This window comes from Electrophorus electricus, chromosome 4 (assembly GCF_041902795.1).
Source record: "Electrophorus electricus isolate QZ-2024a chromosome 4, ASM4190279v1, whole genome shotgun sequence".
Taxonomy (NCBI): domain Eukaryota; kingdom Metazoa; phylum Chordata; class Actinopteri; order Gymnotiformes; family Gymnotidae; genus Electrophorus; species Electrophorus electricus.
The window spans coordinates 13,553,943-13,574,802 of record NC_137500.1 but is presented as its reverse complement, the minus strand read 5'-3'; the positions used below and the strand labels follow the sequence as shown (position 1 = coordinate 13,574,802).

The following is a 20,860-nucleotide window of genomic DNA, read 5'->3' as shown; positions in this document are numbered from 1 at the left end:
ATAAAGAGTATACGGGTGTCAGAACTTTCACTGCATTTAGTTACGACAGTATATATAGCTTATTAGACAATAAGCCAACGAGATTTATTACATTAGCAACCAAGTGTCAGGTATTTCCAAAAGCAAGCAAAATCTGTAGAGTTTATAACAGACTTGTTGCTCAAGAAGGCTCACCAATGTGCAGAATCCCATGTATTAAATTGGGTGGTCCAATAATGGACTGAATTATTAATTGGCTGCATTACTGTGCTCTTTGTGTGTACTCTCCCAGTGGAGCATCCCAAAGAAATATATGTGCATGCTTTAAACGAAAAGTTCTTTTCAATCTCGGAGTCACACATTCAATTGTATTGTAGCGCCACTGAACATATGCAGTGAGAACATATGGTTGAAGTGTCCCTTTAAATAACCGGACCGTTTTGCGCAAAGACGCACTGCGTCTAACGCGTCGAAGCCGGCTGACTTGAAGTGGTAAGACATTGACAGGCATATTTAACGAGCAAGAAGACACACAGCAGCAACTGAGAGCGTCCGAGCGGCTAACAGAAGATGGGCGACGCGCAAAACTGCGGCCGCTGCAGTCCGGCCACTGGGCAGGAGCAGTTTGATGCCGGGACCAGTGGGGAGTCAGAGGGACACTTTGCGCTCGTGAAAGCCGGCGTCCTCGGCTTGATTTTCGTGCTTGCGACGTTTAGTAATGTATTTATGCTGCGCGCGCTCTGGAAGAGGCGCAGAAGGAACAGCCGAACGCAGCTGTTCCTGCTGCACCTGTGCTTCGCGGACCTGGTGGTCGCGTTTTTCCAGGTCTTGCCACAGGTCTCCATGGAGATAACGCAACGTTTCAGGGGCTCGGACATTGTCTGCAGATCTGTGAAGTATCTTCAGGTTTTTGGAATGTTCGCCTCGCCGTATATGATTGTAGCTATGACTATAGACCGTTACCGCGCGGTTTGCGCACCCATGGTGTCGTTTCTCACTGGGTCATTTCGGAGACACGTGGCGATAAGCGCGGTGTGGCTCATCTCTTTGGCATTTAGTGTCCCGCAGTTGTTCATCTTTTCCCTTCGAGAAGTGGAGACGAACGTTTACGATTGCTGGGCCACATTTATTGAACCTTGGGGAGGAAGAATATACATAACCTGGATCACGCTGGCTGTGTTTGTTCTTCCAGCAGTCATTTTACTGTATTGTCAGATCAATATATGCACAGGAATTTATTTTAACATGAAAAAGAAAGCGCTACAGGCTGTCACTAGTGATGGGCGTCATTGCTCCAAAGGAGTGTCAAGCGCAATGTTGAAAACTGTCAAAATGACGTTCGTTATTATTTTGGTATATACTGTTTGCTGGAGCCCGTTTTTTGTTGTCCAGCTGTGGTCTGCCTGGAGTCCAAACAGTGCGCCAACCACCGGTAAGTCGGGCGCAATCATTAACGTAACTTTATATGCACAATTTTGTGTCGCTTAAAAAAAGTGCAGCATTACGCTACGATTACACGTTGTTTGTTTGTAAACATGCGAGTTTACTTTAAAAGCGAAGACGAAGCTGCGTAATAATTTGTGTCCATAACAACAAATACACGAAACCCCACTTTCTGTGTAACTTAACACACCTATATCTAGTTTTTGTTACATTACTAACCTCCCAGTACAGATGTTTTACAGTGAACGCTACTGTCTGCACTCCTCCAGGGCCAGTGTTCGTGACCATTATGCTACTTGCCAGTCTCAACAGTTGCACAAACCCATGGATCTACCTGTATTACTGTTAAAGCGCTTTACCCGAGTACCACGAAGACGTGTGGGGGTCCTGAACAGAGAAACCACCGTAAGATTGAAGTGACCATCACCGTGACCCAAAACCTCACTCCCAAAACTTCAGAATGCTATATATCTTAATGTAAGAAGCACATGAAAACGTACATCACTGTATGTGTAAATGTACATCACTCTATGTGAAAATTTCAGTAATGTCTTAATGTGGGCTGCAATGGAACAAATGTCTTTGTTGGCTAATAGTCATTAGTGCTGAGCTGCAAAGTATCTGTATGACAATCTATCTGAATAAAATTATGGATTAAAGAAAGCTAGATAAACCACACTCACCATGACCTCTGTGCGTTGTGATCACCCAGTGGCCAAAGAAGCACTGTTGACAAATTGGCCAGATGGAATAGGTGCCAGATTCAGATTAATCATGACTCACCTCACATAGGTGAGCCTTTTATTTCAGTCCCACCCCTTATGCTCCCGAGGCCACAGAACAATCTGCAAACATACAGTAGCGTCACCTTCTAATACATCTTCTAACCTTTTAGTACAGTTAGAGATTATAGCTTGTTCGTTGCAATACAATTTGTATTAAACACCCTGTAACTCTTTTTCAGCTTTCGACCATGTGACCACGTGACCCATTATCAGCTTTCGACCACGTGACCACGTGACCTATTATCAGGGGAATGTTTTAGGGTTATGGACCACTCTCTCTGAAGTCACAGTGCCATGTGTAAACACTCTGTAACGGTACGCTCCCCTACCCTGGCATATGTGGTACGGCCCGCCAGGTGCTGTGGGGGTCGTTTTTATTGACTTTTTCTGTTGTGTGTCCCCTTATTTGTAACCCCCCCGTTAGCTTTCACCTGGACATTTTTTTTAATCATTGTTAACGTTTGTGTTTACTGTGTACAGCTATTCGTGCGTATGTTTCTGCGTTTATATCACGCTGCACTGTTAGTTACGTGTGAGTGCCATTGACGTTTATTTTATTTCTGTGTATCACCTCGTGTCAATAAATGTCTCTGCATCGCGAGAGCGTTCTGCATCCCGTTCCTTGCCCTGCGGCACTCGGGCGTCACACACTCCAGCATCATTTCTGTGACATTTCTGTGTCTGTATAACTGCTGTGTTCAGAATGGTCCACCACTCGAATAATGTCAACGTCAGTTTTATTTATATAGCACTTTTTACAACAGGCATTGTCACAAAGGATCTTTACAAATGTCTGAGTCCAATCCACCCAGTAAGCAATGAAAACGCAACAGTGACGAGGGAAAACTCCCCAAGAGCATGTGGAAGAAACCTCACGGGGAACCAAGACTCAAATAGGGTTCACATCCTCCTCTTGTTGACATCCAAAAGCTCAAGGTCAAAATAAGTAATAAGAGGGGGAAAATGCACTAGAAGTCTATTGTGGGGCTTCTAGGAGTCCTAGTCTGTATTTATTGACTCCAAGTCTCACTGAAACCTAACTGGTGCAGGAACAACTCTGGAACATTTGCCCAATATTCACCCCAATGCATTCCAGTCAGCCTAGAGCCTTCCCGATGATCTGGGAAGTGCGGAGAACCAAGGAGGTAGAGAAACTGTGGGGGAAGTTTCTCAAGGGAAGGGATCCGAGGGAGCAAGGAGCCAGAGCAGAAGAGATGGGTCGAGGCCTTCAGCAGCATGGCATCAGGAGTAGATGTACCTCAGCAGAAAGAGAAGACAAACTGTAATATCTAGTCAGTGGTGATCCTGGGATCACAAACTATGACCAGAATAGGGCTGGAAACTGTGTATAGCACAGAGTATGGTTTGTATGGTCATAACAGAGTGGTAATGGTCTGTAATTATTCCTGTTTAAAATATACATGTAAGATATGAGCACCTAATAAAGTGATGAATTACATTTAGCTGACACTTTTATCCAAAGTGACTTACAATTATGAGTGAGTACAACTTGAGCAATTGAGGGTTAAGGGTCTTGCTCAGAGGCCCAACAGCGGCAAGTTGGCAGTGGTGGGGCTTCAACCAGCAACCTTCCGATTACAAGTAAAGTATTTTAACCACTGAGGACTTTTTTTCCACGTTTTCTTAAATTCCCTCAAGCAATCATTCCTTATTCAGATATATCCACTCTTTCTCAGCCCATCTTTGTTAGTACATATGGAATACATTCATCTCTTTGTGGGTATTAGACCCAAAGTATGTCACTCAAATATCAAAGCTATGGAATAGTTGGATGAGGTGTCCCCCTGGTTGATTGGGAGAGCTGTTTAGAGAAGACCCCTCAACCACCAAACAGGGGAACATGTGAGGGATGACATTTACACGTGTAAATGTTCAGCCATTCGGCGACTTATTACAGATGACCACCTACATCTGACTTTGCCCATATTTTCACCCTTTTGTTTGGTCTGTTTTCCATGACCTTATGCTACCATAAATAGAAAGGAGCGAAGACTTATTGTGCCATTTCCCAAAGTTGTGTTGAACTGACTAGCACTTAACATACAATCCAAATAAGTCATTTGAGAACAGGGCCAAGGTTTCCACGGCGATTGTAAAGGGCGCTCCACAGCCCACAAAAACACCTACGTTTCAGGCCAGGTGGTATTAGAAACACCCGTAGATCTTTTATTTTGGCATGCGTGATCCCCAATGGCACTGAAGGTTAGGGAATCTAATTTTTATAAATTACACAAGAATAAATTACTGACCTATCTTTTGCATATATAACCTTTCAGTTGAATAGTTACTAATTTTCAAGATGCATTTCCTTCATAGTTTTGCAATGACTTTAGCAGAAATACCTAGTTTGTAATTATTTTTAAATATTTAATCCCATTAAAATGTGTTTTGACCAAAATTAATTCGGAGATTTTATGAGTGGATAGTTATATAAGACAAAATTTTGTTGAGTTGAATTTCTTGCTTTGATTTTTAAAAAGTAACTGCCCGGATTCATATTTGGAGATCAGTGAAAGTGTCAGACACAAATTATTGTTCAAATAACTTATGATGAACTCATATTTCAACCCAAATCTTGACTTTAAAATGGTAGTCCTGTCATTTTAAATAAATTAAAAAAAATACACAATACACTCAGAGCATTAAGGTGTGTTATATATGCAAGAACATACAGGTTGAAGGAGAGATTCGTAGAGAATCAGTTTAACTGCAGGGTTCTAGCAATGATACCAAAATAAAGGGAGTTATATGATCAAGCTGCAACCTTTATATGACGACATCACATTTATTATAATGTTCAGATCACATCTGACAAACATGACAAAAGGATAAAGATAAAACCCATATTAGCCAAAATAGTATATTTATTTTGATATAAATGATCAGTATCAAAGATGACAAAGTAATTCACTGATGGTAAAATGAAGATAAAGAAGAGACTAGCCAGAGGTGAGTTTAAAGCACAACAGTGCTGATGTGTTTAGTGTCTTGCGGGGTTTGGAGCTAAGGCAAAAGATTAAAACATCAAAAAACAATTATAAAAGCAGTGTGAAGCACATTGATAACTCACACAAACGTGAAGAGATGGTCTTATTGCACTGTGGATCATCCTTACATAATCGACTAACTTTCTGATTAATTATTAAACAATTCTTCACTTGGAGAAATACACACTCCTGGGGAAAAATGGGCCAAAAGCAAAATTGCATAAGCTATTAATGGGCTCAAAAGACATGTGCTAATTTGAATTTTGTATCAAAATATTAAAATATTTTTGTGATTTTACCTTTGTGTACAAGAAGACTATTTAAGTGAATGTTCATGTTTCCATCTCCACCCACAGCGGCTCACAGCAGTGATGACTCCCCCTTTGGCCCAGGAGTGCATGAGTGTATATCCTGCCTGGCCCCATGCATGTGTGTGGCCTATCCTGCAGTCTTACATAAACAGGATGCTCTTGACTGGATATATAAGTGCACCACTCTCAACCTAACAGTGACACACGTAAAACCCCAGTAACACTTTAGTGCCTGATAAGCTTGTACCAGCTTGTACCAGCTTGACAGCCGTAACCATGCCACTGTCAATGACATCTGATGCTGACAACTGACCAGCGCCTAACAGAATATACCAAAGATTCCAAACCAACTCTCACAGACGCAGACAGAGGTGGGGAGTGGCGGGTAAACTGCACATGCCAACAAACGGGCAGCTGTCTGTAATCACAGCTGGTGAGTGTACGGAGGGGATACCATACCTTATGCTTATTCTGGCACCATGGTTACTAGTCAGTCTCAGCTTCCTCTTTCATGGACAACATTTCTTTAAGCTTATGACTATAGCTTCAAGCAAATTTTAAAAAAGGAAAAAAAAAAAGAGAAATTATGGTTTTCACAGACATTAGGAACATAGAAGTTACTACACCACTTTTGTAAGATGTTTCAGCCATCCAACTGGAAACAAAAAGCAGACTATCAAGTGCAAGTCATTGATTTTCAGCATGACCTTGCCAGAGTCTATATGTTGTACTGGGAGCGTCACAGTGCCACCACGTGGTCACATTAGCACAACTAAGAACTTCATGAGAAAAAAAAAAAAAGTACTGAAACTAGTTTAACAATAAAACAACACAATCCCATTAGATGGCAATTAGAAAATGAAAATTGCAATATTGATGAAATGTAAGGAAGTCACTGTGCAAGCAGCTAGACCTAATATCTCTCAACATGCTTTAAAAGCTCTGTTTACAGAGGAGGAACAACAATCCCAATAATGCAAGATTTTATATATAAACAAAATTTTCTTCTACATGTAAGAAAAATAAGCCCCAGTTGTTCTGAATGCTGAGCAGTGCTAGAGAAAGACAGAAGTGAAGTACTCCTCCAGCACTTTTTGCCTCTGCTGACACACGGCATTGCGCATCTTCAGATGTTCGATCTCCATCTCCACACATTTGATCTTGGCGAGTGTGCCCTCCTCCTGCTTGTCCAGGGCCAGGACCTTGGCATGGAGGCTTGTTATACGGCTCCACAGCTGCTCTTTGTCTGTGTCCTGGCGCGAGTAGGAGTGCTCGCACAGTGAGCTGGCCTCGCCGCCGCTGGGAAGCTCCACCTTCCTCTCAGGAGTTTTGGGTGTAACACGTGCCTTCTCCTCATCCTCCAGTGCCAGGGGCGTGGTTGATGGGCTGCCCGTTGCTCGGGGCTCCTGCGGCTCCTCTCCGTGCCCTGCTAACAGTCCTGCGGTGTCGCAGCACAGAAAGGTCATCACAGAGCTGGGGTCCAATAGCTGCTGCTGATGTTCCTCACCATACATTTGTGCACAGGAATCAGTCAAGGGCACTCCATGGCTAGACAGGTCACCTCTGGAGGGACTCTCAGTAGACAACGTCTCTGAAAGCAGCCTATCCGCACTGGTGTGGACGGCAGGCATCCTCTCGCTGATCACAGCGGATACTGGACAATCCAATGGCTCATTTGTCAGTGCACTGAGCTGGACACCTGGATCAGGTGGTCTGTTCCTGGGTTTGTTTTTTTTCTTGCTGTGATTGGTTTCATTCTATGCAAAGAAATTCCATAAAAAAAGAACAAACTTTCATTATACTCATAATGAAAAAAAGATTTGAGGAATAACTCCATAATGGATGTAACCACAAGTAAACCCTCACCAGTGTTCTCAAAAGCACCTTTTAAAGAAATGGCCTACTCTGTGGTTCTCAATTCCAGTTGTAAAATGTCTAATTGCTGACCACATGTCTTTTTCATTGCTTTAAAACACCAACTTTAACTGGTAACTTAATAATCAACTCATGAGCAGTATTGTGTCTAACATGACCACTGAGTTCATACAGAAAGGAACTCCTCATCTGCCCACACTAAATTTATATCACATTTACATTTCTGGCATTTTAGTTGATGCTATTCCCAAAGCGACTTACAATTATGACTGAATACAACTTGAGCAATTGAGGCTTAAGGGCCTTGCTCAGGGGCCCAACACTGGCAACTTGACATTGCTAGGGCTTGAACTGGCAACCTTCTGAAAACAAGTCAAGCACCCTAACCACTGCCACACTACCATAGCTTTTAAGCCCAAATGTGTTCTGCGCAAAGTGACAGTCTCATGCTAACTTACATCACAAAGACAGGGGAATATAGTTGGAATAGCAGTGTGCTTCAGGTATCGGATTCCCCATCGCAGGTCAAAAGAGTCTTCTGTAAAATGTTCGCTGCACAGGTACTGGTGCCGACTGGGGGTCCACTCCCCACGTTTCATGTTGACAATCCATTTCTTGAGCCTGGTCTTATCTTGCAAGGGAAAACTGCATTGCCACAAAGAAGACAGCAAACTTGGGATCCAGCGCGAAATATATGTATATCTGCTTACCGTTACCTGGCTCACAGAACACTGAAACCACATCAGTTACATAGTCGCCTGCTGGTAAATACCCGTGTTACCTGTTTGGACAATTAGTATGGCTTAAGAAAACATATTAGCTCGCTATAAAACAAATTATTGTAAAGCAGCGAGATGCATGTAAGCATATTTTAATAGAAACGTGTAAAAATAATTGATACGTGCACTAGCATTAAACAGCGCCACGACTGCACATTTGTAGCTAGCTAAAACTAGCTTGCTAAAAGAGCTGCGCAGTACATAGCCTGTCGTGTTGTGGCTAAACCTCTACATGCTGACTTACGGATAAAAGCTTATTCTTTTGTTGTCTTTTGAAGGCATCCCACCTCTGTTATTACACAACTTAACAGCACAGTAACGTGGCATTCTAACTGAATGTTATTTTGAGTCGACAAACACCAGCAACGTCTTCCGGGTGTTTGGACAGGAACTGACGACAATACAGCGCCATGTGCTCAGGGCCTAAACCAATGAAAACGCAGCTAGTCACACATGGTAGGAATGGACCAATGACATTGCGAGTCGTGGTACAGAAGGTTTCGCAGTGTCATACATAGAGCGTTGTTGTCACCGAAACAGCGTCAGCTGTTCAACGGTCAACGAGCAGATGCAGTTTTAGGTCGTTAGTGCTATTAGAACTACTTTGGTAAGTTTTACGTTATTTAATTTACTTATTGGCTCCGTCACGATTACAGTGTAGTTTCTGTTACTCCTTGTTTGTGATGTTATGAAGTACACGTCAAATCTGTTGAGAGATACACATCGAAAATGAATTGTTTCTGGTCTACACGTTCTTGTTCCCTATAAAAAAAAATCAGTTAATTCTTTAAAAGATGTTAATTTATATTTTAACCACTGCTTCCTTCCTTCCTGCTTGCAGGACTCCCTACAGCCATGGCAACGGCGCACTCCGCGTTAACCGTAGCTGTGTGCGTCCTGATGATCACAGAGCTCCTTCTTGCCGAGCAGGACTACTATGAAGTCCTGGGTGTGCCCAGAGACGCGTCTGAACGTCAGATCAAGAAAGCGTTCCACAAATTGGCTATGAAGTATCACCCAGACAAGAACAAGAAGCCAGACGCTGAGACAAAGTTCAGAGAAATTGCTGAGGGTGTGTGTCTCGCCCTGCCGGACCAAGCTAATATGCACAGCGCAGCTCGCAATGTTATTCTGAAGCTTTTGCATTCACTTCACTACGATGCCTTAAAGTGTTTTAGAGCCACTGGGGTGCTTGTTTTGCGTCGTTACGCATCACGTTACAGTAACAGCTTTTCCTTCGCCTCTTTCGGTTTCCTCAGCATACGAGACGCTGTCCGACGCCGAGCGGAGACGAGAGTACGATCAGTTGAAGACGTTCTCCCGAAGGAGAGCAGGACCGGACGACCAGTTCCGCCGGCCGTTCACCTTCGACTTTGAGGACATATTCCGAGACTTCGACGTTTTCGGCCGGCAGAAGACGCACTTCGAGAGCCATTTCCACGCACACGAGGAGGCGCACCGAAGGCACAGCCAGCACTTCCACACTTCCTTCGGCGGCGGCGACCTGTTCGAAGACGTGTTTGCAGACGGCTTCTCGTTTGACGGACAGGTGGGCGGAGCCGGGAGCAGCTTCCAGGGCTCTGCCAGGCAGCGGCAGCACTGCAGGACAGTCACGCAGCGCAGGGGAAACATGGTGACCACGTACACAGAGTGCTCCTGATCCCACACTGCGCTTGCAATGCTGGGGATGCATTGGTCCCGTGTTTTAACGTAGCGTCTAGCGATCGCTCAGGATTCACTGAGCCAGTGTTGGTAACGTTTGTCAGAGCTGCATACAGAGTAATGTAATATGCAGCAGTGGGCATTTTTTTGCAGAAGGGTCTAAGTAAAGGATATTTAATATAGCTGCGCTCATGATGGCTTTCTAAGGGAGACGTGGTTTTAGCGCTGTGGTTGGACGTTTCCAGTCACTGGGGTAAACAAACAGTGTTGATATATGTGCAAAAAGGTCTTGCTTTGCCAAAGCATCATGAATTAGAGCCCTTCTTTATAAGTGTTACCAAAAAGTGTAATACAATTTGTTTGACAGGGAAAAGGAAAAGTTTAATAATGCATTAATAAATAGGCCAGATAGGTTTTAAAGATAAACTTGGCTTCAGGCTGTTATTTAAATGCACACTGTCTCAAGATGTATCTCACCTAATGCAAAAATACCGTAAACAATTAAGGTGATCAGCAAGATTGTTTTGCCAAGATTCTCATGATGGTTGTCGTTTCATTTTTAGACAATCTCTTTTTAAAAGTATTACTGGGGCTTGAAGGCAGATGCTTAATGAATCCATGGTCTGTTTAGCCTTTTGGGTGGGAAAAAAAAATCAAGTTTGTCTCCATCAGTCAGAATGTACATATTTTTTTCAATTAGACTATTTCTTTTACAGGTTTTATTTGCTTAATCTCTTGTTGGATGTTGCACAATGTTTAAAAATGAGGAAGTTGTTTACAATGAGCTGCCTATTAATTGTTATTTCCTGTAACTTCTTTTCATCTATGCACAGTGGGGCCTCAGAGCAGCGCCTCATCTCGGCTAGGGCCATAGTAACTGAGTCAGGGGACAGGACTTACCATATTGGGTCACTTTTGCACCAAGTGTGGGTTTGTCCCATTCATTGGCAGCGGTGCCCATCTCCAGTCCTGAAGACCCAAAACAGTGCTGAGCTTAGTTCCAATGCACCTTATTTTGACCTTCAGATTCTACTGCAGATTAATTTAGCAGGTGCATTAGGACTAGAGCTAAACCCAGCCGGGCTGTAGAGCTTCAGGTTTGGGGTTGGCATAACAGAAGCCATCAGAGGAAGGACACTTGAGTCTATCATGTCTGTACTAAATCCCCAGCCCACTCAGCTTTGCCCTAGGGCTGAACCAGTCTCCACTGGGCTGGCTAAGCCACTCCCACTGTTTTTTTTACACCCATCATACTTAAACAGGTGTTTTGGCTCTTAGACTAGGTGTACACCTCTAAAAATACAATAATGACCCTTGGTACTCCTTTTACTTCACAAGAGTGATAATTAAATGACCCCACAAGCTTTTGTGTCCCATGTACTGTATGCGTTTGGTGGGAACATAAATTAGTCCAACAGTTAGCCCTCCCATCAGTATGAGTGTGAGAGCGTTTGTGTGTGAGGGTGTGTTTTCCCCTAAAGAAAGTCAAAACCTTCCATTCATGTTAGCAGCTGCAGTTGTTTCCCAGGGTTGCTCTGAGCGCTCCTTCTCTATACCAGTCGTTACCTCTTGTCATAGCTTTGATGATGACGTGCAATATTTTAACGAGAACTTCATGTGTTTGTGTTTTTTTTTTTATTTTTGCATGTGCCGTTTTAGAAACGATTCTAAAATATAATTAAATAATTTATGATTGCACGAATGCCTTCCACCCCCCTAAGCTAAGGGTTCTTTGGGGTGTACTTATTAAAGTTCTAGGGTTGTTTGTTTTTTGGTTGGTTCCATAAAATCTGCATTGTAAAATGTCTTCTGGTTGTATTGCTTTTGTTTTTGCAGCAAAGCAGGAGTTCAAGCAAATATGAATACCTTTATGCTTAATGGTCATATCTTACATTAATACTTACTGGTCCCCCCCCCCCCAAAAAAAACAACTTTTTATTATATATATATATATATATATATATATATATATATATATATATATATATATATATATATATATATATAAAATATTACTAGGTGAGTAACAGCAGTGCACTGTAGTAAGTGATGTAGAGATATTCAACATTTTATTAAAGTACACAGAGAAACAGAAGGTTGCAGATAGAGGTCCTTCATCCGCTGTGCAAACAAAGTGCTTCTGAAGCGCATATATATATTAAAAGCTTTAATAGCCCATTGCCCATTTTTAAATGAAACTTCACAAGAGCTTCTACTGCCATGCGTTGAAATGTTTCTCTTTTGCTGCACAGTACCATGAACATACTGTGAATTGTCTGGACAGGAGGTTGTAAGGTTACCCTAAATATGTATGTTGCACACAGAAGCGAAAAGGAAGTCTGTCTTACTATTGTGGGGTTTCCATGAGTATTTTGAAAAATTAGATAAACTTCCACACTTGTTGCAGCTTCAGGTCACATAAAATAATTAGAATACGGAGTTTGCTTAGGTGAACCCAGTAACATGGATGACAAGTGAAGTTCTAAAATTAGGTAACATTTAAACTAGTTCATTAATCATTCATATGATAGCTATTTCTGTCAATACATGAATTTTTAAAAATGGGGAAATACTAATATTTACAGTTCAAGGCCTGAGACATTCGCAACCTGAATTTTATCAGATAAGTCCCCTGAATGCTTGAGATTAAAGTTGTATATTGAAAATTAAGGATTAGCTAAGGGAAATTAAAACTGTAGTACTGAAACTGCCATATACTGTAACTCAAAAATGGCTGCAAGTCACACCACATCTTCTGTTAGGTTAGAAGAGTTCAAAAGGGGAAGACATTTTTGCTGCTATGGTAAACATAAACAAATAAGACATGCTCGGCATGGTGGCATGTGTGAACATAAACGGTTCAGTCGCGGTCTTGCCCACAAACAGTGAAGTGAGTGTGTCATGGTATCATACCGCCACGATCACCGCACCTTCTGGTGCCCTGTAACACAGCACGCTTTGGCAACTTATTGTATTTTCACAGTGTGCCAGAAAATAAAGAAGTTGAACATGGGGGTGTGTTGTGGTTACATAGACCTTCCCACAACGTGCTGGGCTGTAATGATCTTTTTGAATAGGGTTGGTAAAGAAGGGGAAGGAAAGTGGTTCTTTGTTTGAGGAGATAACATGCACAATGCAGCCTGGTCTGAAGAGTGTAAATCCTACAGCAGGCTGAAAGCCCCCACCGCACACACAAATATGCATAGCCCACACATAGACATATATTCCCACACAGACTCATAAGCCATATCCAGACCCATACCCCACACATAGACACATACCTCATATGTAGACATTTACCAAATACACAGACAAATGCACCATATACAGACATTTACCCCAAACACACATACATACCCCCACACACAGACATATACCCCATATACAGACACATGCCCCACACACAGACCCATACCCCACACATAGACCCATACCCCATCTACAGACGTATACCCAATACACAGACACATACACCATATACAGACATTTTCCCCACACACAGATACATACCCCACACAAAGATGCATACCCCACACATAGACACATACCCCATATACAGACACATACCCCACACACAGGCACATACCCCACATAGACACATACTGCACACACAGACACACACCCCACACACAGACGCATACCGCACACATATACCCCATACACAGATACATATCATGCATGTGCACCTGTGTGTGTATGCACATACACACAAATAAACATTAAACAATACAAATTCTTGGCCAGGGTTGCCAATAAATAAATAAAGAGACAGATATATGGATATGTAGATGATGTCTTTCTCTCTCTGTAGCTTTGACCCATGTAATCATTTTGTTAAGAATATGCAATATATGAATAAGCACTTTTTAACTTTAAATTAAACACTATTTAAAGAGTAAAATACCCTTTTAACCTTGTATTTCAAACTGGCGCTGGATGATGATACAACGTTAAAGTGTTGGGCTTAAAATAAGAGGAGTTGATTTACAGCAGGTTTCAGTTCACCATGAGTGAACACACAGTGGGAAAAGGGAGAGTTTTACAATGCCCTTCTAACCCAATGCTTTATCAGTGAGCACAGGCAGGAAACAATGCCACAAAGTACTTAATGCTGCAACGACACGAGCACACACACGCACACACACACACACACACACACACACACACACACACACTGGGTTATAGGTCCATAACAACATCACAATCCCTAAAATTGTGCCGTGACAGCCACGGCTTACAGATATATATCTGTTGTCTATAAGCAAACTGTAGTCCACTGTCAGTTACGGAGCTGATCAGCAGTAATCTCAGCATGGTTTGGTCATCTCCCTCTCCCTGGTTTATCACCGCTCCTCCATTCTTTTACACTCTATAAACCTGAAAGGGGAACTTCCCTACTCGGTCGGTTGATATTTAAATCTGGTGTTATGGGAGCAAGAAATAAATTGACCAGTGTATTGTTACTGTTTTAGATTTCAGTCGATAAAAGGAGCCCGACATGTCTGTCGCTAACTAGGGTCGGCTGTTATTATTGATTCAGGGGCACTGGTACCAGTATTATCTCACTTTAAAGTGTGGGGAGAGAGGGCTTCATTATGTCTCTGTCTGCTCTCCTTTAAATAAAGAGAGCATAACCATCAGTGGTGCAAAATAAAATGATAGTGAAAACACCATTTCTGTACACTTGGTGAAAATGTAGATAGAAGATTAATCCCAAAGATGTCCCACAGCCCTGCACTAAAATTATCATTTTATTATTCATATTTTTAAAAGTTCAAGGAGTGGCAAAAATATGCACACGGATGCATGTTCTTATGTGCCCTTCTCTTCTGATGAAATTCAATAACACAATGCCAACACATTTGTGCAGAACCCACGCTGCATTGTCACTCGGATTCCTTTTCAGATGCGTCCTTTACACAACTCTTATTACATTTACCTGCAACATGCAGTTTCACAAAAATAGTCGTCCTGTTACCCCTGCACCATTTCACGTTCTTTATCATTTCTATAACGGCTAAGTAAACGTCAACGCAACAAAACCATAAAAGTGACCATTTTCACCAGATACCAGTCACAACATTATGTACCATTGCTACCATTATAATTGCTTATTTCTTTTGTTACCATTTGTGACCAAAAAAACCCCCCACATCTGAATGTACTACTGTGATAATGGTGAACACTGTTACCGGTGAAGAACTGTTACATGGTTACAGCGGATGACGGGGCTGTGGAGTCCCTCCACCCTGCCGTGGCACAGGTCATCGCCGCCCGGCGGCTCAGATGGCATTTCACCAAAGTGATAAACACAAGTGCCCTTAAGCATGTAACCAGAAATGCAAATATCATTCCTGAACAAACTAATGGCTTGAAAGCTGCTCTTTCTTTTTTTGGATGGAGATCTAGAGATAACGCACTGGAGCAATTGTGGCAGTCCCTGCCTGGTGTACATTTCCAAAAAGAGAAGTGCCACACGGAATGGGCTGCGGCGTGACAGGACTGACGTTGTAACATTTAAATTAAATCTATTGCGTGCCATTAGGTTTGTGGAGACTATAAAAATCAGCTACTCTTCTGAAATCCCGTATATACCTGCGTGAACGTAATCGGCCAGACAGTCAAAAACACTTCTAGCTGGATCTCGCTCAGTATTTAACAGATGAAATGGTAAGTTTTTTTAAAAAGTAAGACCGATTTATTGAAGTACCTAATATTTTGAACGAGTAAATATTTACAGAAATATTTTTGTAAAAACGGGGCTGCAAAACGGGTTTATTCAATCATTAGGCCTATATGAAATACCAGTTTTATCTAAACACTTTAACTGAAGTCAAGTTTCCAAGTAAATATTTATAATACTTTAGTAGGAGATTCTCTGCAGAATTAGCTTATTGGATCGTGAGATTTATCTGAAATTTCACTTTATAAAATGATTATACTGTAGCTCCATAATAATGCAAATATGTATGTATATTAATATGTATTAATTGATATAGTGTAAGCATGGAAATGACTGTAACTGTATGCAGGGATCTCTGGATAATGAGATTAATCAGGATTTTCAGGATGCTATAGATGTAATGCAGCGTCACTCCGAGCACTCGGAGATATTCTACTGCAACGCAGGTAAAGCAACAATGTCTTAATGAAATAAGATAAGATAAAGGATTTTGTTACTTTTAAATAACAATATTACTATTGTTATTTCTAATCGTTAATAGTTCCTAGCTAATGGCTGTGCCCTTTCTTGTCCTATAGACAGTAAGTACTATGAGGCTCTCAGGTGTCAGGAGTCTTTTGTGCAACACACTGTTTCCTGTTATCATCACTACCCCTCCCACAGTGGCGGACCAGCAGCCTCGTATGACTGGGGTGAGACGTCAGTAAGTGTGAGAGATTTTCTCGCAGGTTCACACTCCCAGATGTGGCCCTGTTACACCCCTTTTACGCTTCGACCTGGTTTGTGACCGAGCTCCCTTTCTCTGTCTCTCTGAGTCGTGGTCTCACGTTGCGGCAGAGACGTCTCCGTGGGCGGCGGTCGAGGCCCCGACGCTCTTCCCCCTCCTCCCGGAGCGCCTCCGGAAAGGTGAGCAGCACCAACCCGAGACCCGCTCGGCGTTCCCGAGCCGGCACGTATTCCCGCGGGAAAAGCCGCGTTCCGTTTGTCACGGCGGCCGCCGGCGTGCCCTCTCTCTCGCCCGCCAGGCCGCAAGAAGCTGCGGCTGTACGAGTACCTGCACGAGGCTCTGCACGACGCCGGCATGGCCGACTCCATCCAGTGGACGGACCGAGGCAGTGGCACCTTCCATTTCATCTCCAAAAACAAGGAGAGGTTGGCTAAGTGCTGGGGCCAGCGCAAGGGCAACCGCAAGGCCATGACCTATCAGAAGATGGCACGCGCCCTGCGGAACTACAGCCGCACCGGTGAGATCGTCAAGGTGCGCCGCAAACTCACCTACCAGTTCAACCCTTTGATCCTGCAGAGATTGGAAGCCATGGCGACGGGCCCCTCGGTGCAAGAGCTGATCCCTCCCCAGCAGAGCCCCGCCGAGCTGGGTTTTTACCACTCGCCGGTGCCCGAGTGGCACAGTTGGTGCGGGCAGTACCCCTTCCAGGGAGAGTGTGACCTCACCACCGTCCTGACGGCGGACGGTGGGCTCAAAACACATGTTTCATCTCAGTGAGAGTAAAAAAAAAAAAGACTTGAGGCGTTCTTCGCCGGGCCATTCTTCTCTGTATGCAACTTCTACGGGGTAACTGGTGGGATAAAATAAACTGTGCTGTAAAAATGTGTTATAAAGTCTTTCTGTAAGTAGAGTCATGTAAATAGTCAGCAGTCATTTTTGTGTAGTTTTCATGTGTAATAAAGCAATATAATTGTTTATTGCAGGCTGTTATGTGTCTCTTCTTGTCCTCTAAAATCTCTCCTATTTCCCAATTTTTTCACTATGATAAAAACTTAAGTAAACATAATCAAGCATATGACATTACCTCATTTGGGTTTTTTTACCCATTTGTTTTTTCAAGCTTTCAAAACAAAATGAAAACTAATTTCCAGGTCTCAACAAATCTGTTCTGTGTGGCCGCGTGTCTAGTGGCGACGTCAAAACTTCGGTCTGTGTTCCCACTTTATTTCTTTTAATAACGAGAAAGATCGGAGTGCTGTTTCATCTCGTGTTGCTGTAGGCACTGGCAGGTGTGAGTGTTACCGGCCCTCAGTTATGTTTGCAGAAGAATGGCCATTTCTAATCTGCAAGATTAGCGGCTACGTGGGGTGTTTGTGCTGCGGGAAACGAGAATAGCAAAGTGTGGCGTGTGTTGCTGTGGGGTGGCTCTCCTTATCTCGCTCAGCTGGAGGAGGATGTGGTCAAGTTGACTACATAAAGCCTCCAAAGCAAGAGAGGCGTGTGAGCAGGAGCCACTGCTGTTAGGTTGGTTGTGGTGTGTGTGGGGGGTGGGGGGCGTTTAGCACGGATGCAAATGTTCTGGGACTCTGCGCCTTGCATCTTGTCGTGCAGGTCGTAGATTATGCGAGGGTGTCCTGTTCACTTCCCTGCGGGGAGCTTATTAAGACTCAGTCACGCTCAGCGTGGACAGACACTGCAGGGCACGCTCTGCCTCGTGCCACAGCTACGCCTTTTCCGTTAGCATGCGCGTTTTAGGCCTTCAGTTCTCCTTACTGGTGTTTCTAGATCGATGGTGATTTTTGTTTTCCTGATTAGAAGAAAAGCGCAAACACGCAACTTGAAGACCTGACCTGCTCCGGAGCGGCAGAACAAAATGGTAAATGATCCGGTTAATCTCCAGAACAGTAGAATGCCAGAACCGGCATCTGTGCCTAAAAGATAAAGCTGTGTGTGTTCTTGAATAGAGTGTCTCACAGGCCTATCAGACTGACCTGGAGGTAATCTTGGAGTTTCTTGAAGAGCACTGCAGGCAAGAGTCTAGAAGAAAGGAATTGTGGGAAAACTGTGAGGAACTGCATTTGAAACATGAAATCTTGACTTTTGAGAGCTTCATTTGCTTCCCCAGCAAGATTATTTTAATTACATGATAATGTGGGCTATTGTTTTTGTTTATTGCTGTACTTTACCAACAGACGATTCCCATTTGAATGAACACATTGTTGGGGAGGGCTGCAGCAATACGCCTGAACGCTTGGATTCTTTGCGACTGCTTTCTGCGCCAAAGGTTCAACAGGTAAACCGAGTCCACCCAACCTCTGTGTTAACATCTTTGCCATTTTCCTACCAAAGTCTTTTTAATTGCCCTTAAGCACATTAATCGCACTGGTTCGCCCTGTGAAAGGACACCGGACCCCATCTGAAGACGAATGCCCTCGACCCTGCCGTGGCGTTTGGAAGAAGGGACTCGGTAATCCAGGGTGTTTACAGCGAGCGAGCCGTAGACCCCTGTGCTGGCCCAGAGAGCAATTTGCTCCAACATGTGTCACGTGTGAAGTTCGCTGAATCATTGCCTAGCTCTACACCTGCAGGCAGAGGTGAGTTCTGCTTTTGTGGTTTGCTAGATAAAATCAGCACAGCTAAACACTGCCTTAGGGAACAATAGCCGAGGAGTGGCCAGTCCTACCCGTAACTGCCACACTCAATCTTTATTCTCCCTTATCTCTCCCACCGCCACAACATAGATAGGCCTGGCTATAATGTGGTTTGCCGGGGATTAGCAATTTAATAATTTCTCCGCAATGTTCCCCCTTCGCTGCACCTTTAAGAGAAATGGTTTGCCTATGCCAACAACCCTACATCCCCTCAGATGAACAGACAGATGGACAGGCAGTGGCGCAATGTCCTGAACGCGCCTCTGCTCCGACGATTGCGGGGAGGAAGGTACGCCTCTTCCACTTCCTGTTCGAGATGCTGGAGGATCCCCGAATGGCCCACTGCGTCTCGTGGGTGCCTGCGTCGGCGGGGGTCTTCCGCTTCTCCTCCGCGCACAAGGAGCGCGTGGCCGAGCTGTGGGGCCAGCGCAAGGGCAACAGGAGACCCATGACCTACCAGAAGATGTCCCGCGCCCTGAGGAACTACACCCGCTCAGGCGAGATCGTCAAAGTGCGGAAAAAACTGACTTACCAGTTCAGCGGCACCACCCTGACGTCACTACGGAGTCAGCAAGGAAGGAAGGGCTGCCCACACTAAGAGCCACGCTCGCTGCCCATGCCTTTACGACAATGTGTAGGATGCTGTGACTGTCCCTGGTTTGTCTGTAATAACCGTAAAAGGAGCGAGGACCTAACCGGTCAGCAGACGATCCCGCTAAGTGCCAATGCTGCATAAAACCTATGTTTTAATTGATATCCATCCACTGTAGATAATTGAAACAATAACAACAATAACAACTGTTTCTGACATAAGAGCCAGTAAAACAAGTGCTGCTTCCTGTCTTTCAGTAAACTGAAGATACTTTCATCTTTTACACAAAAAATAAACTTGTCTGTAATTTTTGCGGTTGATTAATCTCTTTGCTCTTTAACATTCGGTTTAAAGTGATCCTTTATCACTTTAAACACGTGATATTGCTAATGGGTTCAATTTTTTAAGCAGTGATCAGATACCACGTTCATACAGTTGATACTAGTATACTGTAGTCTGCAGTGCTGATCACAGCCTGATGGCCATTGATGTGATTTCTTTTCGGAAAGGTTTCTACAAGCACATATATTATAAAAGGTATTTATAGAAATGGCCATCCTTAAATATACTGATCCTAAAAGAGAGAAGTTTAAATTGCAGGAAGCATAAAGTATAAAATTATTTGAAAAAAAGTTTGCTTCAAGAATCAGATATTTCCAATTAATAAAAATAAATAAATATAGAAAATACAATTCATATGAATTACCAATTAGGCATTCTTTCATAATAGGGGTTTGTCATGGCCACGTGATTTCCAATGTCTGGTTACAAATCCCTCTACACTCACACACACACACACACACATCCCTCTGTACTCACACACACACACATCCCTCTGTACTCACACACACACATCCCTCTGTACTCACACACACACATCCCTCTGTACTCATACACACACACATCCCTCTGTACTCACACACACACATCCCTCTGTACTCACACACACACATCCCTTTACACTCACACACACACGCATCCCTCTGTACTCACACACACACACACACATCCCTCTGTACTTACACACACACCCATCCCTCTGTACTCACACACACACATCCCTTTACACTCACACACACACACATCCCTCTGTACTCACACACACACACACACACATCCCTGTACACTCACACACACACACATCCCTCTGTACTCACACACACACACATCCTTCTGTCCTTCACACACACACACATCCCTCTGTACTCACACACACACACACATCCCTCTGTACTCACACACACACGCATCCCTCTGTACTCACACACACACACACACACATCCCTGTACACTCACACACACACACATCCCTCTGTACTTACACACACACCCATCCCTCTGTACTCACACACACACACACACACA

General features: G+C 43.5%; 5 protein-coding genes across 8 annotated transcripts; 4 read left to right on the top strand and 1 right to left on the bottom strand.

Moving 5' to 3' along the window:
- The first annotated feature begins 441 nt into the window (after positions 1–441).
- avpr2l (arginine vasopressin receptor 2, like) lies at positions 442–2,743 on the top strand. Its single transcript, XM_027027001.3, has 3 exons — positions 442–1,411; positions 1,692–1,899; positions 2,387–2,743. Exons 1-2 carry the CDS (start codon positions 550–552, stop codon positions 1,769–1,771), a joined length of 942 nt encoding a protein of 313 aa, XP_026882802.3. The 5' UTR covers positions 442–549; the 3' UTR covers positions 1,772–1,899; positions 2,387–2,743.
- A 2,331-nt stretch (positions 2,744–5,074) lies between these two features.
- LOC113588001 (THAP domain-containing protein 5-like) lies at positions 5,075–8,656 on the bottom strand. 2 transcript variants are annotated; one of them, XM_027027000.3, is made up of 3 exons: positions 8,425–8,656; positions 7,860–8,046; positions 5,075–7,283 (listed from the first exon to the last, which is right to left on the bottom strand). In XM_027027000.3, the coding sequence occupies exons 1-3, from the start codon at positions 8,505–8,507 to the stop codon at positions 6,582–6,584; spliced, it is 972 nt and encodes a 323-aa protein (XP_026882801.2). In that variant the 5' UTR covers positions 8,508–8,656; the 3' UTR covers positions 5,075–6,581. The 2 variants fall into 2 exon arrangements, with proteins under 2 accessions (XP_026882801.2, XP_081568646.1); XM_081712520.1 differs by having other exon boundaries at positions 7,860–8,182; positions 8,425–8,564.
- Positions 8,657–8,666: 10 nt separating this feature from the next.
- Positions 8,667–11,649, top strand: dnajb9b (DnaJ heat shock protein family (Hsp40) member B9b). Its single transcript, XM_027027002.3, has 3 exons — positions 8,667–8,787; positions 9,022–9,252; positions 9,440–11,649. The coding sequence occupies exons 2-3, from the start codon at positions 9,036–9,038 to the stop codon at positions 9,838–9,840; spliced, it is 618 nt and encodes a 205-aa protein (XP_026882803.1). The 5' UTR covers positions 8,667–8,787; positions 9,022–9,035; the 3' UTR covers positions 9,841–11,649.
- A 3,744-nt stretch (positions 11,650–15,393) lies between these two features.
- spic (Spi-C transcription factor (Spi-1/PU.1 related)) lies at positions 15,394–17,195 on the top strand. Of its 2 annotated transcripts, XM_081713865.1 has the most exons (5): positions 15,394–15,512; positions 15,875–15,971; positions 16,104–16,228; positions 16,341–16,431; positions 16,551–17,195. In XM_081713865.1, exons 1-5 carry the CDS (start codon positions 15,510–15,512, stop codon positions 17,027–17,029), a joined length of 795 nt encoding a protein of 264 aa, XP_081569991.1. In that variant the 5' UTR covers positions 15,394–15,509; the 3' UTR covers positions 17,030–17,195. The 2 variants fall into 2 exon arrangements, with proteins under 2 accessions (XP_081569991.1, XP_026882806.2); XM_027027005.3 differs by lacking the exon at positions 15,394–15,512 and having other exon boundaries at positions 15,869–15,971.
- A 560-nt stretch (positions 17,196–17,755) lies between these two features.
- spi2 (Spi-2 proto-oncogene) lies at positions 17,756–19,860 on the top strand. 2 transcript variants are annotated; one of them, XM_027027007.3, is made up of 5 exons: positions 17,756–18,128; positions 18,217–18,316; positions 18,445–18,545; positions 18,654–18,846; positions 19,119–19,860. In XM_027027007.3, exons 1-5 carry the CDS (start codon positions 18,126–18,128, stop codon positions 19,499–19,501), a joined length of 780 nt encoding a protein of 259 aa, XP_026882808.2. In that variant the 5' UTR covers positions 17,756–18,125; the 3' UTR covers positions 19,502–19,860. The 2 variants fall into 2 exon arrangements, with proteins under 2 accessions (XP_026882808.2, XP_081569990.1); XM_081713864.1 differs by having other exon boundaries at positions 19,078–19,495.
- Positions 19,861–20,860: the final 1,000 nt, after the last annotated feature.